Here is a 17,082-nt window from a genome sequence, read left to right on the forward strand (position 1 = left end):
AGGGTGGATATTACTGTAAGATATAAGTGTGTTAATGTGATACTCTAGAGGAGATGCTATCATGGATCGCTGAAGACCAGCCAAAAAGCTTTCTACTTTGAGTCAGCGTTCTTGTTTGACCTGCTCGTTGTTGATGGAAACATCTCATATCCTTGCTGAATAAAAGTATTAATTTCCTTTAAAAATTTCCTTTGAATTATATAGAGAGTGAGTTTTATTTATTTTTTACAACAAATTTTTTTCTCTTCACTTTGTGTTCTTTATTCTGTAGATGATCTCCTGGAATTGAATAGAAAGTTATTTTCCGTTACATTATCAAATAAACAGCCATGAGACCTGCAGACCTTGTGGTTTATATTCTGCTACAGAGAATAGCTTACCACAACAATGGAAGACCGCTGGCTGCGTAATGTCTAATTGAATCGGCACAAATGGGCTTACAACCTCTGATGCTTAATTAATTTAGGGTACACTGTTACAAAATGAATTAATACACTTCAACACACTCGATTGAACTTGATTCCAGTGTGGTCTGACAAAAGTAGTTATGTTGTATATACAGTGGGGTCCAAGTCTTAGAGCAACATTTATTTAATTTAATGAATTGTTTTCATTACAAATTATATTGTAAGCATAACAATTTAACTAAAAGTTGAAATAAGATACATGAATTTCAGAATGTCTTTGTGTTTGATCTGTCCCGCATTTGCTTTAATGAGAGCAGCACTCGAGCTGCACGAACTCCCCAGGTGTGTTTGTAAAACCTGATGATCATGGTCTCCAGCATGATTTGAGCCAAAGAACATCTTGTGCTTCAGTGGAAACAAGAACATCTGACTTTTGCAAGAACATCTGAAAAGGATTTCACCTGATCAATGACACACATTTTCTCTATTTGATTTGTGACCTAGTAATAGTGCAGAATTATTTTGCCTCAGAGTGTCATTAAATGTTTTATTATCCTAACATTTTCTGTGTATTTCCAGGTTTTATGTAGACAATTTAGACATATGTACCCTACTTATACTTTCTCATGTGACTAATTATATTTTTCTCCTTTTTTGTTTCAGAATCGGAGCAGAAGAAAGAGTGGAAAAGTATGACTTTGTGATGAATCTCAGAAGTCAAATCCAGTGAGGTCTCCTCCTGTCCCCTTCAACCCCTTTAGAGACCACACCATCCAGTGGACACCATTTCAAGGATTCTCTCTGGATTTTGATACCCACAGGAGGGTTGTGAACAGGAAGGCCCAGAGGAAGTGGACAGTGTGGGCAGGATGTGGGATGGACTGAGACTACAGGTGTTCTTCTTGTGTTTGGGGGCCGCACTATGGAGCGCTGCAGCAGCAGCGACATACAGGGGCTCAGGTCCACGGGAGCGTGGCCACCGCCGCCATCTCTCTTTACACAGACACAGAGAGAGAGGCAAAGAGGGCCAGGTGCTTCACCGCTCCAAACGAGGCTGGGTCTGGAACCAGTTCTTTGTCATTGAGGAGTACACAGGCCCAGATCCCGTCTTAGTAGGTCGGGTAAGTAGAAACAAGAAGCTTCTACGTCCATCTCATGTTGTCCTGCTCCTCGTTCTCCATCTCCCTTCCTCTCTTTTTTTTCTCTTAAGGTTATGCTGTGAATGAAAGTCATTGGGGTTTTCATTACAGACAGAGTCCTTGCAATATCCTCCATTTGTTCCACAAAAGCAATCAGTGGCCCACTTGATTAAAGGTTATAAATTGGATTTCCTTTTTAATAACAGTGCAGTCCCCTATGGTTCTTGCATAGGGGCAATGGACGATTTATGGGCCTGCCGGATAGTTACATGGCGAACCGGCAGCACGTTGGCCTTTAAATTCCCACCTGAACCCAAGTAGAGGTTTAGACTTATTGAGTGGGGATATTCTGTGTCAGGAGTTTAATTTCATTTTAGCCTGCATAATCAACATCCCTTGATTCACATCAGCTCTATACAGTTTATATGTGTGCAACATATAAACAGTCATACATTACAAAAATGAGGTTTGTTCTCATTTTAATATGAAATTATGAAGTTCGCTTGAGAATAACGTACACTTGCATTTAGTAGAGGGATGTATCCCTGTTGAATTCACTATCACTGCAGTCAGCCATCAGGGTGGATATTACTGTAAGATATGAGTGTGTTAATGTGATACTCTATAGAGGAGATGCTATTGCTGAAGACCAGCCAAAAAGCTTTCTACTTCAAGGCAGACATTGCTCCTTGCAGACCTTTGACCTGCTCGTTGTTGATGAAAACCTCTCACTCACATGCTCTTTCTCTTCTTCCAGCTTCATTCGGATGTGGATTCGGGAGTTGGAAACATTAAATACATCCTTTCAGGGGAGGGAGCAGGCACTATTTTTGTCATCGATGACAAAACGGGCAACATTCATGCCACAAAGACACTGGACAGAGAAGAACAGGCCCAGTACACCCTGACCGCCCAGGCTGTGGATCGAGACACCAACAAACCCCTTGAGCCTCCCTCAGAGTTCATTGTCAAGGTGCAGGACATCAACGACAATCCACCGGAGTTCCTTCATGGCCCTTACTATGCACGAGTGGCTGAGATGTCCAACGTTGGTAAGTGCGAGCCTTTGGAAAAGCATATTTGTCAGCTTCTTCTCTTTCTCTGTGAGCCCACACCTGACAGCTTGTTCCTCATGCATTATTCAAAAGAGCTGAAATCTGACTCTCAGAAAGTGAGTCGGTACTCTTGTTGCAACTGTTTTTTTTGTGACTGCTGGCTTGTCTGGGTGTGTGTGCGTGTGCGCATGAATTTGTTTGTGTGCATGGGTTTGTTTTTACTGCATTTTTCACTGTGCAATACATCATGAGTAATGCTCTCCTGTCACAGGGTAACGATCTGATACCCCAATACCCCCTGTTCATAGCTCACATAATACTACTGGGAACCTCGAAAGGCTAGTTTCATCCAGGTCAATTCCTTATATTTTTAGACAAGTTGGTAAACATGCTGGGTAAATTGATTTTAGTGTGTAAACAGAATCAGATTTCATGGAAATTAGCCTGGCTGAAGGCAAAACATTGCATGCACAAACCCGAGGCAGTGGTTTGTATCATCTAGCTTTAGCCTCTGAAATACTCTCGTTGCCTTTAAAAAAGGTTATTCAAGATCAACTTTATAACCTGAGAAATATCCAAGTTGCTAGTCTCTCTCTTATCTTTGTTGTGCATTTCGATGGGAAGTGTATCTTAGACTGTGAGATCTGTGCAATATCCAAAAGCGATCTCTATCATGGCTGATGTGTGATGTTCTTTCTCTTCAGGCACTTCAGTGATAAAGGTCACAGCTACAGACGCAGATGACCCTACATACGGCAACAGTGCCAGGCTGGTCTACAGCATCCTGCAGGGCCAGCCTTATTTTTCTGTGGAGCCACAAACAGGTACAGTCATCAGTAATGATATTTTCACTGGTTTGGTGTTAGTTCTGTGGAGCCAGCCATGCATTCAAATATGCATCATGTGCAATTTCAAATCATGTTTGGCTTCAATTCAATTACCACGGTATGAGGATTGGGAATGAAGAGGGTAGTCCTTTCACGCTTTGCAAGAGCACCTTGCATTCTCTGAGCTAAATTAACCCGTGGTCACATTAGTCCTACAATGTCCCAGTGGCAGTGGAATCCCCTACAGCAGTCAGAGGAGATGGAGCAGATGCTGCTAATAAACTGAAGCTGGATGTTTTGCTCAATCCTGTTCAGTGCTGCTCATCTGTGTGGTACTAACAAAACCATCATATAACTATTAATAGTGCATTTGTGTTAAATGCTTCAAGGACCTCACGAATGAACAAAATAGGCACATATTTTTCTGGTCTGAAAGATGACTGGAAGAGTAAAGTGCCAGTTGAAAGCTAGAATTTTATTCGACATCACTATCCTGAAGTGTAAGACCAAGGTCAGTTGCCCTACTGGATAAAAGCTGTCTGTGTATGACATGTACATGGTAGGAGATGTACAAGATGGTAAGACACCCTAAGAGCAGTATGCATTTACTATAGCTTGTAAATGTAACTACTGTAAATTGTAACATATTTACAGATGAAACTGAAAATGACGATCATCCAGTATATTAAGGACAATACATTTGCTAATTAAGCTCGCACAAAATATGTAAAATATAACTGATATATTTAACGTTTTTACATTTTTTTAATAAGGAGTCATTTATTTGAAATACTAAATCAGTTATTCTATGCAAATGCATGCATTTTGACATTAGTTTAATGAATAATGACAGTCAAATCAAATAACAGAATACAGTTATGCAACTGAATTTAACTTTTAATTGAACAGATTGTTGTAATAGCAATAATTTATACATTTAGACTAAATGAGTTAGCCTATATGTTGTAATGAGCAATTAAAATGTTTAAATAGTGCATCTAATTCACTGCAATATTAACTACTGGAGGTTTTCTAACTTCAAGGGCTTTCACTTCAAAATAACAATATTCGCTACCACAAAAATCTATTCTAACTATTCAGATGGAATAAATCTGTTGATGAAACGTCAAGTCAATTACTAAGAGCTTAAGCATTCAATAAATCAGTGAATGGATGGTCATAAATGAATGGTCTGGGGTGTATCTTACTTCATTTTGTGTTTTATATGTTTTATGTGTCTATAGGAATCATTCGAACAGCTCTTCCCAACATGGACAGGGAGGCCAGGCAGGAATACGATGTCCTCATCCAGGCCAAGGACATGGGTGGACACATGGGTGGTCTGTCAGGAACCACTCAGGTTAAAATCACCCTGACTGATGTCAATGACAACCCTCCGAAGTTCGCTCAGGGTGAGAGAATTCATTCTTCCAGCTGTGAATGTTCCCTCTTTCTCTGTCTTTCTCTCTTTCCCTATCTCCATCTCTCCTCCATCCATCATTGTTTGTCCCCCTCTATCCTTGTCAGGTTTTATTATAGTCACTGTGACCATGCCTTGCTCTTTGGCTGGCTACACACAACATTACTCTGACCTCTGCTATGCATGCACCAAGGGAGGAGAGTTTGCTTTTAGACATCCTCAAATCACATATTAACATTGACAAGCCCTCAGGGACCAAGTCAGAATCTGCTAATATGAGCTACAGATGTTAACACAACTTAATTATTCAAATGTTCTTTAAACGTTCAGCACGAGCATGATGACATCAAGTTTCTCGAGCATGAAAGGCTGGATGAAATATTCACCGTGTTTGTGTATACAGATGAGAGCAGGAACGGGCTAGTGTGAGCTAGCACTCATGTTTCCAATGTGACATTAAACTGCACACTAAGCACATAGATTTTATCTGTCTTTTGTTGCAGAAATCGACCCTATAAATCTCATCCGAGCTTTTGCTTTTTTGTGCACTCGGAGCCTCAGGCTCAGTAGCAAAGGGCCTTCAAGCTTTTCCCTGACTTAAGCAGAATGCAGCATGGTCCCAGCGCTCCAGCTCCTACACAAGCCCTGTTTTTGGTGCTGGTAGAAACCGTGATTCATGGACCAAAATAAACTGTACATTGCAAGGTTATTGCCCACAATGAGTAGCTTAGGCAAGCAGATCCTTAAATCCAGCTCAACGATAGTTTTGAGCCGACTTTATGATGGAACATTTCAGGAGCAAGACAAATGTATTTATTTTTTTAATGTGGAAAGCAGTTTGGCTCAGAGCACAGGTGAGAATGTGAGATTCAGATATTTAATGTGGTTCTGATCACGCCGAAAAAATGCAGCTTGAGTAGTCGGCTGTCTCTTTTAGGCTCCATATCGATTCCCAGAGTTGCTTGCCCTATCCGAAACAGACTTTGACACGCTTCAAACTTAGCTCCCAAAAAAAGTGTAAATGAAAATGCTCCTTTTCTTTTTTGGTCCGTCGAAGGTCTGACTGAAAAAAGCAGACCTCTTTGCACACCCTGGCCTTTCTTCGCGAGGACTTCCTCCCCATGTGGGAGTTATTTTTGTAAAGGCAGCTGAAGCCTTTGGCTCTCAGCAGACAGGGAGTGGAGCCATATGGTCCTTCTGCGAGCTCCAGCCTCAGGCAGGTGTCTGTTATAGTCTTCATACACCCACCCACATACACGTACAGGCTCACTCGAGCACACAAATTTAAATTTCACACATGCACTCCTGTTCTCACCAGCTAAGAGCTCACAGATGCCAGGCAGCTAGATGAAGGTAGCACCGGTATCATGCAGCGAACCAGCTCTCCATTCCCGAGTGGGCAGTGTGATCATGATTTTTCTTGCCTGTGACTCAAGAGATATTATGAACCATATTGAAGGCCAGAGATCCTGATCAGGCAGAGAACGGACTGGTGGATTATCGAATCTTGGAGGGAGACGGCATGAACCTCTTCGAGATCACCAAGGATTCAGAGACCCAGGAGGCAGTCATCAAACTAAAGAAGGTGAAGTGTCTGAGAGTGCCAAAGAAGTATGTGTGAATGCAACTTCTAGTCACATATGTGCGATTGTGAATGGAAGCAAGTGTGTGCGCAAAAGGGGAGGGGTGTTCTTGTCAGATAGTGTTATAGTGAATTTCTCTTGTTTTTTTCTTCTTGAGGAATTGTTTGCATTTAGCTCATTTGCTTGGTCATTTGTGTTCCTATTTGCATGGACGCTCAAATATGCAAGGTTGTGAGTGCAAGTGCAGGACTGCTGGGCAGCTGGAGTGATTTTTCACCATTTTCACTCTGTAATCGCAATGACATAGCCCATCCCTTTCCTATTATGTCTGAGATGAGCATTGACTTTCATGGCTGCTTCTCTCTGTCCGTGTGAGAGAAGCTCATCTGGGCCGTGCTGCCCGGGTTATTCCTCCCCTGCTCTGAGGCCCTGGCTTATGCAGACAATTACACAGCCACTCGGGTTAGGCCGTCCATACCCCCACCTCCCGTGGCTGAGAGAAAACTCACATCACCCCGAGAAGCCTGCTAGCCACTAACCAGCTTTAGCCTGAGAGCCAAAGAGACCCAGTCTGCAGCCGTAACACTGCCACCTGCTGGTGATCCTTTACCCTTCACCCCCACAGCTCAAGATGTCAAATGATCATCCACGAAATGATCATTAGAAAGGAAGCTTACTGAAGAAAGGAAAACATATGCAGTCAAGAATTATTGCTGTTTGAGCTGTGTAATCCGGTGAAGCATTAGCATATGTGACCCTGGAGCACAAAAAGTCTTAAGTCGCTGGGGTATATTTGTAGCAATAGCCAAAAAAACATTGTATGGGTCAAAATTATCGATTTTTCTTTTATGCCAAAAATCATTAGTATATTAATTCAAGATCATGCTCCTTGAAGATATTTAGTAAATTTCCTACCGTAAATATAAAAAAACTTAATTTTTGATTTGTAATATGCATTGCTAAGAGCTTCATTTGGACAACTTTAAAGGCGATTTTCTCAGTATTTTGATTTTTTTGCACCCTCAGATTCCAGATTTTCAAATAGTTGTATATCGGCCAAATATTGTCCTATCCCAACAAACCATACATAAATGGAAAGCTTAATTATTCAGCTTTAAGATGATGTAGAAATCTCAATTTCAAAAAATTGACCCTTATGACTGGTTTTGTGGTCCAGGGTCACATATTGTGAATGTTGTTTGTGTAAAGGAGGTATGTATGGTGCAGGAACGATTGGAGGGGGATTTTGTCAGCCTCACTTGTTTTTTGTTTTGTTTTGTTTTTTAAACGTCGTGGCCACAGCAGTGCTTTTTCAGCCGAGAAGGGTATAAGGAGGGGATGAATCATGCAGAAGGGTGAGAGAACAGACAATACGGCATGCCAACAACAATCAGCTTGATGCAATGCTGCTTCACTCAATAACACAATGCCTCGCTGATACACCTCTTGGGAAATCATCACCTTTTGCTCTTCAAAGCGTGTTGAAAATTAAAGTCGAAATTACTGACGGAATTGCCAGGGTTTTAATCAAGTATTCTGTTTCAACTGCGGGCAGGCGACGCAGGCTGAATATTAAGAGGAGATGTAGCATTATTGTGAATATTATCTGCTCCTGATTAGGTTCGAGTCGGGAGTTATTAGGTGCCAAATAAAGAATTGTAGTAGGATAAAAAGAGAGAGAGGGGGACTGCTGTTGTCAGGATAAACAGAATAGTTTCCAACCTGTTGGAGGAAATAACTGGGTCATACTTGTTTCCAGCGTTGGCAGCTCCATTAAAGAGATCCAAAGAAAAGAAAAGACAAGAAAATGGGGGAGAAGAGAATGAGGAAGCAAGAAAAACAACTTTCAACCAATTAACACACAGCTACCTGGCATGTGTACGTGTGGGTGTGTGTTTGAGTTGATATGTACCCTTTATGTATAATTCTCACTTGGTAACTTGGTAATTTGTGACCGAGAGGTGTGACGGGTGAGACAGGCTAATCAGAAAACAGGCGGACGTGTGAAAACTGGTGATGCAGGAGGACACGAGTGGTCCAAATGACTGGCTGCTTTTGAGCACTGTTTTTTTTTTTATCCTGTTTCATTTGCTTGAACCTAAATTGCATGAGAATTGTGCCTTTTGAGAATTGTAAAGAAGTGCAGTTTGTAACTGAAAGATGTCTGCAAGAGCCTTGATATTCGAATGCTTTCTCATTTGAGCTTCTTTGTAGATTTAGTCTCCTTCCCAAATGTATAACAACAGTGCCCTCCAGTCTGCTTCTTTTAAACTTTTCCCTTATTATTTATTTATGTATTTATTTATTTTTGTTAGATATATTCTAGTGTTTTTTTTTTCTGTTTCATTTCTCTTGATGTATTGGTAATCTATTAATGGTTATTTTATTGCTCAGACTCATTTATCTTTTAATTCACCTTTGGTTCTCCATGCAGTCCAGAATCAATTGACAGAGGGGTCATTTTCATATTCAAACATGTAGAGTGATTCCTGAAAGTAACTTTCTATTTATTTTTTTCTATTGACAGCTTCCATCAAATTGAATAACTAATTTGTTTCCTGACCTCTTGTTTTCAGACTGTGGACTTTGAGACCAAGCGATCGTACACACTGAAGGTAGAAGCCTCCAACACACACATTGACTCCCGTTTCGCTGCCTGGGGTCCATACAAAGATACGACCATTGTGAAAATATCAGTAGAAGATGCAGACGAGCCCCCGACCTTCATGGCTCCCGGCTACAACTTTGAGGTGGAGGAAAATGCCCCGGCAGGCACTCTGGTCGGCCGTGTGCATGCCAAAGACACCGACATCATGAACAACCCCATCAGGTAGCAACCACTTCCTGTAAAAAGAATCAGATTACTTTTGCTTTGGCTGTTTTTTGTCAGTACAGCAGTATGCTTAGTACTGTCTGATGACAGTCATTCAAATGTTGTACTCTTCAGGGAAGTTTAATTTATTAGATACACTTCAAAAAGAGCCTGAGAAAGAAAGAAAAAAAAATATTGATTTTCTTTTTCTTTTTTCTATATATCATCCCAGATATATGATCCCACACTACACAGACTTGGAAGAGTTTTTCACCATTAATACTGAGGATGGCATTATTAAGACCACAAGGCCTTTAGATCGGGAAGCACAGGCTTGGCACAACATCTCCGTCAGTGCTACAGAGATTGGTAGGTCACTCATATCTTTTCTGGGCTTTTAAATAATAGAGTAGACTAGCGTGTTGCATTTTTTTCCCTAACCAAGCTCTTCAGCTCTCCCTCCACCCTGCTCTTATGTGGTTGCAGTGTCGCCAGGCCTCCTGCATGATTTCAGAAGAGACAGCCACAGATTACCTCTTCAAACTTCAAATGATACCCTCAGTTCAGTGAACAGTGTGTAATTGGCCCTAAAATGTTATATATTTATTTTTGTGTGGATGTGATTTCCTTGAGGGGCAGTTAGTGTTTGTTTCTGGTTGAATTCAAAGTTTGTGTGTGATACATTTTCCTTTTCATTCCACTGTCTTTGATAATTTCGACCATCAAAAATTCATGTCTAAAGACTTGAAAACTACATCAGAAATATTCTTTGGTTATGTGGAAGACTCTTGTGTCTGGAAGCAAAATATCAAGGCATTCACTATACCTGATCATTTCAGATAGGAGATGTGAGTGAATCATACTTTTTCAGGGCTGCTTTGGCAATTCTGGTTGTGTCTTGTCACTCACGTCCTTCCACTAAGGGCTACCTAAAGTTTTACAGCACACTGAATTAATGATCAATCTTAAAGGTCCCCTGAAATGCTTAGAAACATGCAGCGTTACTCTATGTGTTGACGTCATTTGAACTGAAACAGGAAGACAGGGCAGGACATATCAAGCAGCCCTGCTGATACTAACACCCAAAAAACGTTAATTTTGATTTCATGGGGACTTTTCATGGAGTCTCTTTTTAAATTCTGTTGTTGTCCCAGGTGGCCATCACCAAGATGCAAAAGTACGAGTCAATATCAAAGTCAAAGATGTGAATGACAATGCTCCAGAATTTGCCGCTCAAAACGAAGTGCTTGTCTGTGAGAATGTCAGCCCTGGAAAGGTAAGTCAACTAACTTTTTTATGAGGACCAATTAAATATTTTTAGCACTTATTAAATAATTAGCAACACTTTACAGTAAGGTTCATTAATATTTGTAAATATGAATAACAATGATATATATTAGTAAGGTATTGTGTATATGTTATCAGTGCACAGTTACCTGTACACTACCATTCAAAAGTCTGGGATCAGTAAGATTGTATTAATTACTTTTATCCAGCAAGGATGCATCAAAAGTTACAATAAATCTATTTATAATATTACAAAATATTTCTATTTCAAATAAATGCTGTTCTTTTGTCCTTTCTATTCATCAAAGAATCCTGAAAAAATGCATTTATGGTTTCCATAAAAATATGGAAGTGCTTCCAGATAATATTTTAGTATAGTGGTGACGTATTGGCTTAGATAACTTATTGACACTTATTTGATCCCTGTATCTATGAAATGTATGACTGTCTTTAAATAGGTACAAGAAACTGTTAATTAATTAGCTAATGCCTAAAAGAGGTCACAACTTCCATCAAAACTTTTAAATTAACACTATAAAAGATTATATTGATGTCTAAATTTAATCAATGCGATGTTCACTTTCCCTTTGTTGGGCAGTTGCAAGTTTGAATGAATAACAGAAAAAGAGAGAGAGAAAGAAAAAGAGATAAAAGAGGCATCCATTTATTTAAAGGCATGCCCTGGTGATTTTAACCAGTTTAACATGACCTGATTTGAACTCTGCTCCACAGCTCATTGAGACAGTTAGTGCTACGGATAAGGACGAAATGGCCCACCGCCAGCACTTCCACTTCAGCCTGGCCCCTGAGGTCGCTAACAACCACAGTTTCTCCCTCAAGGACAACAGAGGTGTGTGACACACAAAACACCCCATAATAGAATAATTTGCACTGAAGAACTGCTTATTTCAAACCAAGTAAACTGCCTAAGGGAATGCGCCAATTAAAAACACAAAATATTTTAGTCTCTTTCCAAACCAAATGAGTTTATCCATGTGTAGGAGTGAGTGTCTGCAGTGTCGCCCAGCCAACCTCGTGTTGATAATTAGGTCATGATCAGGTGGGCAAACTCAAATCAACTCCCTCTCTTATTAATTATGGAGGATTCAAAACGTGGGTGAGGCCCAGCTGGTAGGCAGCCCCGTTTCTATCTGTTTCTCAAGCATCCTGCTTGGTGTGCCCAGAAAACCTTCAGCACCATACTTTAGTCCAATAGTCTTTCCTCAAACAGGTAGACACAGGTCTGAAGACCATGTAGGAAAACCCCACCTACTGTAATGTGAGAGTCAATCACTGGGAAACAAGAAGCCTCAAGTTAGAGCCAGTTGAAGAGCCTCTCTGAGGAGTGTCATTGTGACTGGGTGCTGATCAGTTTGAGGGGAATTTGCTGCTTTTATATGAACTCATTATGTGGTGGCTCGTGGTAGATTACAAGCTGAATTATGTATGCTTCAAAGAAACTGTAAATCGTGTTTACTTTGCTTACAAGGAGCTTTGGTGTTATTTTAGAATGCTTAGTGTGACTGCTATGCTATGATAGTGATAGTAGTCTAACATATGCTAACGAACTAATCTATTTTCCACCTGTGGAGCTGTTGAATTTCTAGTTGTAAAACCTGGAAAATAATTAGCATTTTCAAGCCATCGGATCAGAAATGTCCAGTCGGTTTTTAGAATTACTTCAGATTTTCCCATTTTGTTTACATAAATTACAACCAGTCATACCTTAAACAGTGGAAGCTGCAGTTTTTCTTTGCTAAATAAGCACTACAACTCAAGGATGTGAGTCCACAAGTGCTTAAAGAATCAGACAACTGTAGCTCCATGTAATTTAACCATATTTTACCACAGACCTTATTTTACTCAAAAATCGAAAACCTTTTCTATTCTAAACACCGCAAGGGACCCCATGGCGAAATAGCCTTCCAGGTTCTCCTACAAATTGACATCATTAACTGAACTGCTGTGTTCCATTGGCTAATTTCTGATTGTGCTGTATTTCTCTTTGACCACCAATAGATTGGAAATATCATGAAATACAATAAAGGCGTCAGTAGCTGATTCCAGTAACTCCACATAATTGTTGCCTGACTGAGTAAAACATGTGTTAATTGTTTTTAAAGGGTGAATGTTTACCATCACACATCTGTTTAGGCTTTTTTCTTGGTTAATAGAGCGGACTGATGTGAACAGAGAAGTTGACGGAGTGAAAGAGAGAGAGAAATGACTGTCTTTCCCATTTGGTCTGCTTTAATGAGAAAGGAGATGAGCACTTTTTAGCAGGCCATTTCAAAAGCCAACAATATTAGGGAGACAGATTAGGCTACTTAGAGTGACTGGCTTTATCAGGATCCAGAGCTCCCTTTTCAAATGGATACAGTTTTCAACAGCTTTGCCCACCCATTTATCTGAAGCTCTATTATGCTCAAGTCTCCGCACAGAGGCTCTGGCATCGCTCCTCTTATCAGACGGACGTATTGAAGGCCTGCTGATTATATATGTGCATGAACTTTAAATATTAAGTGTATGAAATATTATCTGTTTAGTAACAATGGAAAAGTAAAAATGCATCAGATCTGGTTTTGATCTTCAAGGTTTTGAGATTGCCAACTGAATTTAAATGCAGGAATTAATCATCAACCAGCAATTGCAATTTTTCTTTCGTTTAGAGGCATAAAGTTGGGGTCTGTAAGTTTTTTTTTTATTTTTTGTAAAAACAGCAATGTGAACTATTGTTGAAATGATTGATTTCTATTGGAATATATTTTGATTTTTTTTTAGCAGCCATTGCTCCAGTCTTCAGTGTCACATGGAATCATTCTAATATGCTGATTGGGTGCTCAAGAAACATTTATTATTATCAATGTTGAAAACAGTTGTGCTTCTTATTAATTTTATGAAAACCAAGATTTCTTCAGGATTATTTGATGAATTGAAAGTTTAAAAGAACAGTATTTATTTTTTTTATTTTTATTTTTTTATACATATTGTTTAATAATTATGGAAACCCGTTTCTGCCACTGAATTAAATAAACAAATAAATGGTAATGTGACTTTTTATCTCACAATTCGTACTTTTTTACATGCGATTGTGAGTTTATATCTTGTAATTCTGACATGTTTTCTCAGAATTGCGTGATATAAACTCATAATTATATAAACTCGCAATTTTGAGTTATAAAGTCAGAGATATAAAGTCACAATTGCTTGTTATAAAGTCAGAATTGCAAGATATAAACTTACAATTCTGAGAAAAAAAGAAAGTTGTGAGATAAATAGCCGCAATTGCCTTTTTTTATTTTTTATTTAGAGGTGGAAACAATCTTCCATATAATATTTTCCAGATAATGATTTATTAATAATTTGATTTGGCTTCACATTGACATTGACAGACAAAAAAAAAGTATTTACATTTGAAAAAAAAATTGTTTATAATATCAGAATCTATATTTTTGTCACACATCATGTGTACATGGCCAATACATTCATGCTCCCTTCCTGGCACAAAGGAGGCTTCCGTGAGAGTTCTCAGTGTACAGCATTTACCAATCAAGGTGGCCCAAAAGCACCACATCGTGAACAAGGACCCAGAGAAGCTCTCTCGGGTTCAAATGTTGCAAATTGATACTTCACACAGCCCATGGTAATCTCACTGACAGAATATGATATAGAATTATAATGGATAACATTAGATTGATCAATCCTGTCCACGGCGTCATGCTATATGAGCGTTGTAGCCAAATCATTAGTGGCCTTCCCTGACAGAGTCACTGAAGGTTGAAGAAAGTGGTGCCAGAGGGAATGAAAATGACTAAACCCCAGGCCCCTAAATGAACTCACTCCATCTATGCCTCCAGCGTGACCTTGCACTGAGTCAGGGAAATGCGCTGGCACTGATCCATCCCTCCCAGTTGCAAATAAAACCAATACCGCTCCCTCCACTCTAACTATGATTACACTTCCAAAAGCTGATAAATGTTCTCAATATTAAACATGAATTTAATATTGGAGGATTCACACCTCATTGACTCTCACCGGCGGCTGTGGGTAGTTCTCATGGCACCTAAACTCCAGGGAATGGAAAACTTTCCTGTAATTCTATTCAGCACATTTACAACTTTTTTACTAAAATCCACATCAGCTGAAGTAAACATTCATCAATGTTCCACTGTTGCTTCCACAGATAGCACTGCTAGCATCTTTGTGATCCGGAAGGGCTTCAGCAGAATGACCCAGGATGTGTATCACCTTCCCATCGAGATCAATGACAACGGCGTACCCCCGATGAGCAGCACCAATACTCTTATAATCCGTGTGTGCAGCTGCGACAGCAAAGACACCATCCTCTCCTGCAATGTCGAACCTTTCATCCTCTCTGCAGGGCTCAGCACCGGAGCTCTGATTGCCATTTTGGCCTGTATTGTTATTCTACTAGGTAAGCCTAATTATATTTGAATATGAATATACAAGCAAAGCAACCATGTGTAAATAATAGAGGTCTTGCTTGGTTGGTTTAAACATCTTATAGGGACCTGATGCATGTCAATATTTGCATTTCACCCTAAAACACACTGGTGTTCTTTTACACTTATACAACTACAGAAACGTAAAGTATTTAAAGAACAGATACTCTACAGAGAACATCATTTATTGACTTTGCTTGCCTCTAAAAACTGATTACGGATTTGTTTCCCAAAAGCATTGTGAGCCTAAGTAGGTTGTAAAGACAATTGTTTACTTAAAGGCACAATATGTAAGATTTTTTTTATTAAAATATCCAAAAACCACTAGAACAGTGTTATATATTTTGCTGACTTGTGTACTTACATTATCCCAAATGTTTCGAAGAATGTTTAAATCCAGAGAAATAAGCAATTTTAACTAGTGACACGGACCGTGTCTATAGTGTCATTGTATCGCCTGCTAATGACGTCATAACCCCTCGTTTTCCGGTTTTGTTTTGTAGAAAACATGGAAACATCAAAGACGCGTTAATATGTTGTGCGTTTTAATAGACCGGTGACGACCGCACAGAGTAGCATTATAACAGAACTTTCAAATGTATGTAGTATGATAAAACAGCGCTGCTTTACCCGACATACTCACGACCGGTAGGAGCGGAAGCGGTCGACTGTGGCATAATAAAAGCTCCGCTGCTTTCCAGCCGTGTGTCGTGCTCGTTCAGCGGCCTCGTTTCGCTTCGACGGCTTTCAGCCTCACCCTGCTTCATTCTACTACGTTAATAAATCATTAGCTCATCCACGAACATGATTTCTGCCCGAGTCCCGTCGGATTGCTTCGGCTGTGGGGATGAAGACGACAACTCCCATGATTCCACACTCAGTCACGGCGTCATCTAACTACGCCTTTGTTTCTTTGTTTATTTTGAATACGCGCCCTCTATCGGCGAAAATTACATATTGTGCCTTTAAGTAATATTTTAAATTGTTAGAGACGAATGCTTCAGAGTAATTGTAAGGCAAACTTATGTAGTCACTTGTTGAACAACTGCGCAATTGCACCTAAACTTTGAACAGTTATTATGGTTACAATTTATTCATTATACAATGCGACTTTAATATCAGGATACATTCGCTAATATTTAATTTTATTTAAACCAATAATGAAAAATAATATTATTAAATGCATGCATACATAATTAAATGCTGTGACTGTATAAAGTGAACATAGAAGATCATGTGAATAGATTATATTTATGTTGGCATTTAGATTGAAGAGTTTTTACTGTATGTTTCCATGCAAAGTAAAAAAAAAGGTAAAAAAAGTTTTTGAACAGACAGTGACATGTACACACAATCATTGAGTGTATTTTCGGGAAACCATGTAAAGTTAGTAACCTTGCACTGAGAGAACGGTCTTACGAGGGATTTAGAATTTTGTCTAATGTTTAAAGCTTGTCAAGTCATATTGAAGAGCTGTAATATAACAGTTCATAATTTCCCAAAATATATTAGCTGTCTCAAGACTTATCAAAGTGCAGTATTAAAACATTGCGTTTATTGGGAACACTTTATCTTCATAGTCAAATCTTTCCAACAACTACATTTAAGAAAACAGTTTCTGATGTGATTACCTATAGAGAAGCAACACAGCGATTCCAGCATAAGTAAGAGATGCTATTAGCATTGGCTTAACATTTGTTTGCATGTCTACAGCGATTGTGGTGCTGTTTGTGGCCCTGCGACGCCAGAAAAAGGAGCCTTTGATCGTATTTGAGGAGGAAGACATTCGGGAGAACATCATCACCTATGATGATGAGGGAGGTGGCGAGGAGGACACAGAGGCATTTGACATCGCCACCTTACAGAATCCAGACGGTGCCAATGGCTTCCTGCCCCGTAAGGACATCAAGCCCGAGCTGCAGTATCCCATGTGCCCTGGCCTGAGGCCCATTGGCAACAGCGTAGACGTGGATGATTTCATCAAAACGCGGATTTCTGACGCGGACAATGACCCCACAGCGCCCCCGTATGACTCCATTCAGATCTACGGTTATGAAGGTAGAGGCTCGATCGCTGGCTCTCTCAGTTC

The 17,082-nt window shown here is 39.7% G+C and overlaps 1 protein-coding gene across 1 annotated transcript in view; it reads left to right on the forward strand.

Annotated features, from left to right (window-relative positions):
- The first annotated feature begins 1,074 nt into the window (after nt 1-1,074).
- Nucleotides 1,075-17,082, forward strand: part of LOC107655534 (cadherin-11-like) — a 19,264-nt gene continuing 3,256 nt past the window's right edge. The window contains exons 1-12 of the mRNA XM_016443055.1: nt 1,075-1,528; nt 2,304-2,598; nt 3,306-3,425; nt 4,673-4,885; nt 5,997-6,064; nt 6,308-6,433; nt 9,008-9,261; nt 9,476-9,612; nt 10,398-10,519; nt 11,263-11,380; nt 14,714-14,965; nt 16,707-17,057. Coding sequence (XP_016298541.1) covers nt 1,277-1,528; nt 2,304-2,598; nt 3,306-3,425; nt 4,673-4,885; nt 5,997-6,064; nt 6,308-6,433; nt 9,008-9,261; nt 9,476-9,612; nt 10,398-10,519; nt 11,263-11,380; nt 14,714-14,965; nt 16,707-17,057 — 2,308 coding nt within the window. The 5' untranslated portion in view covers nt 1,075-1,276. The remainder of the gene's footprint in view (nt 1,529-2,303; nt 2,599-3,305; nt 3,426-4,672; nt 4,886-5,996; nt 6,065-6,307; nt 6,434-9,007; nt 9,262-9,475; nt 9,613-10,397; nt 10,520-11,262; nt 11,381-14,713; nt 14,966-16,706; nt 17,058-17,082) is intronic.

This window comes from Sinocyclocheilus anshuiensis, unplaced genomic scaffold (assembly GCF_001515605.1).
Source record: "Sinocyclocheilus anshuiensis isolate Anshui unplaced genomic scaffold, SAMN03320099.WGS_v1.1 scaffold1281, whole genome shotgun sequence".
NCBI classification, from domain to species: domain Eukaryota; kingdom Metazoa; phylum Chordata; class Actinopteri; order Cypriniformes; family Cyprinidae; genus Sinocyclocheilus; species Sinocyclocheilus anshuiensis.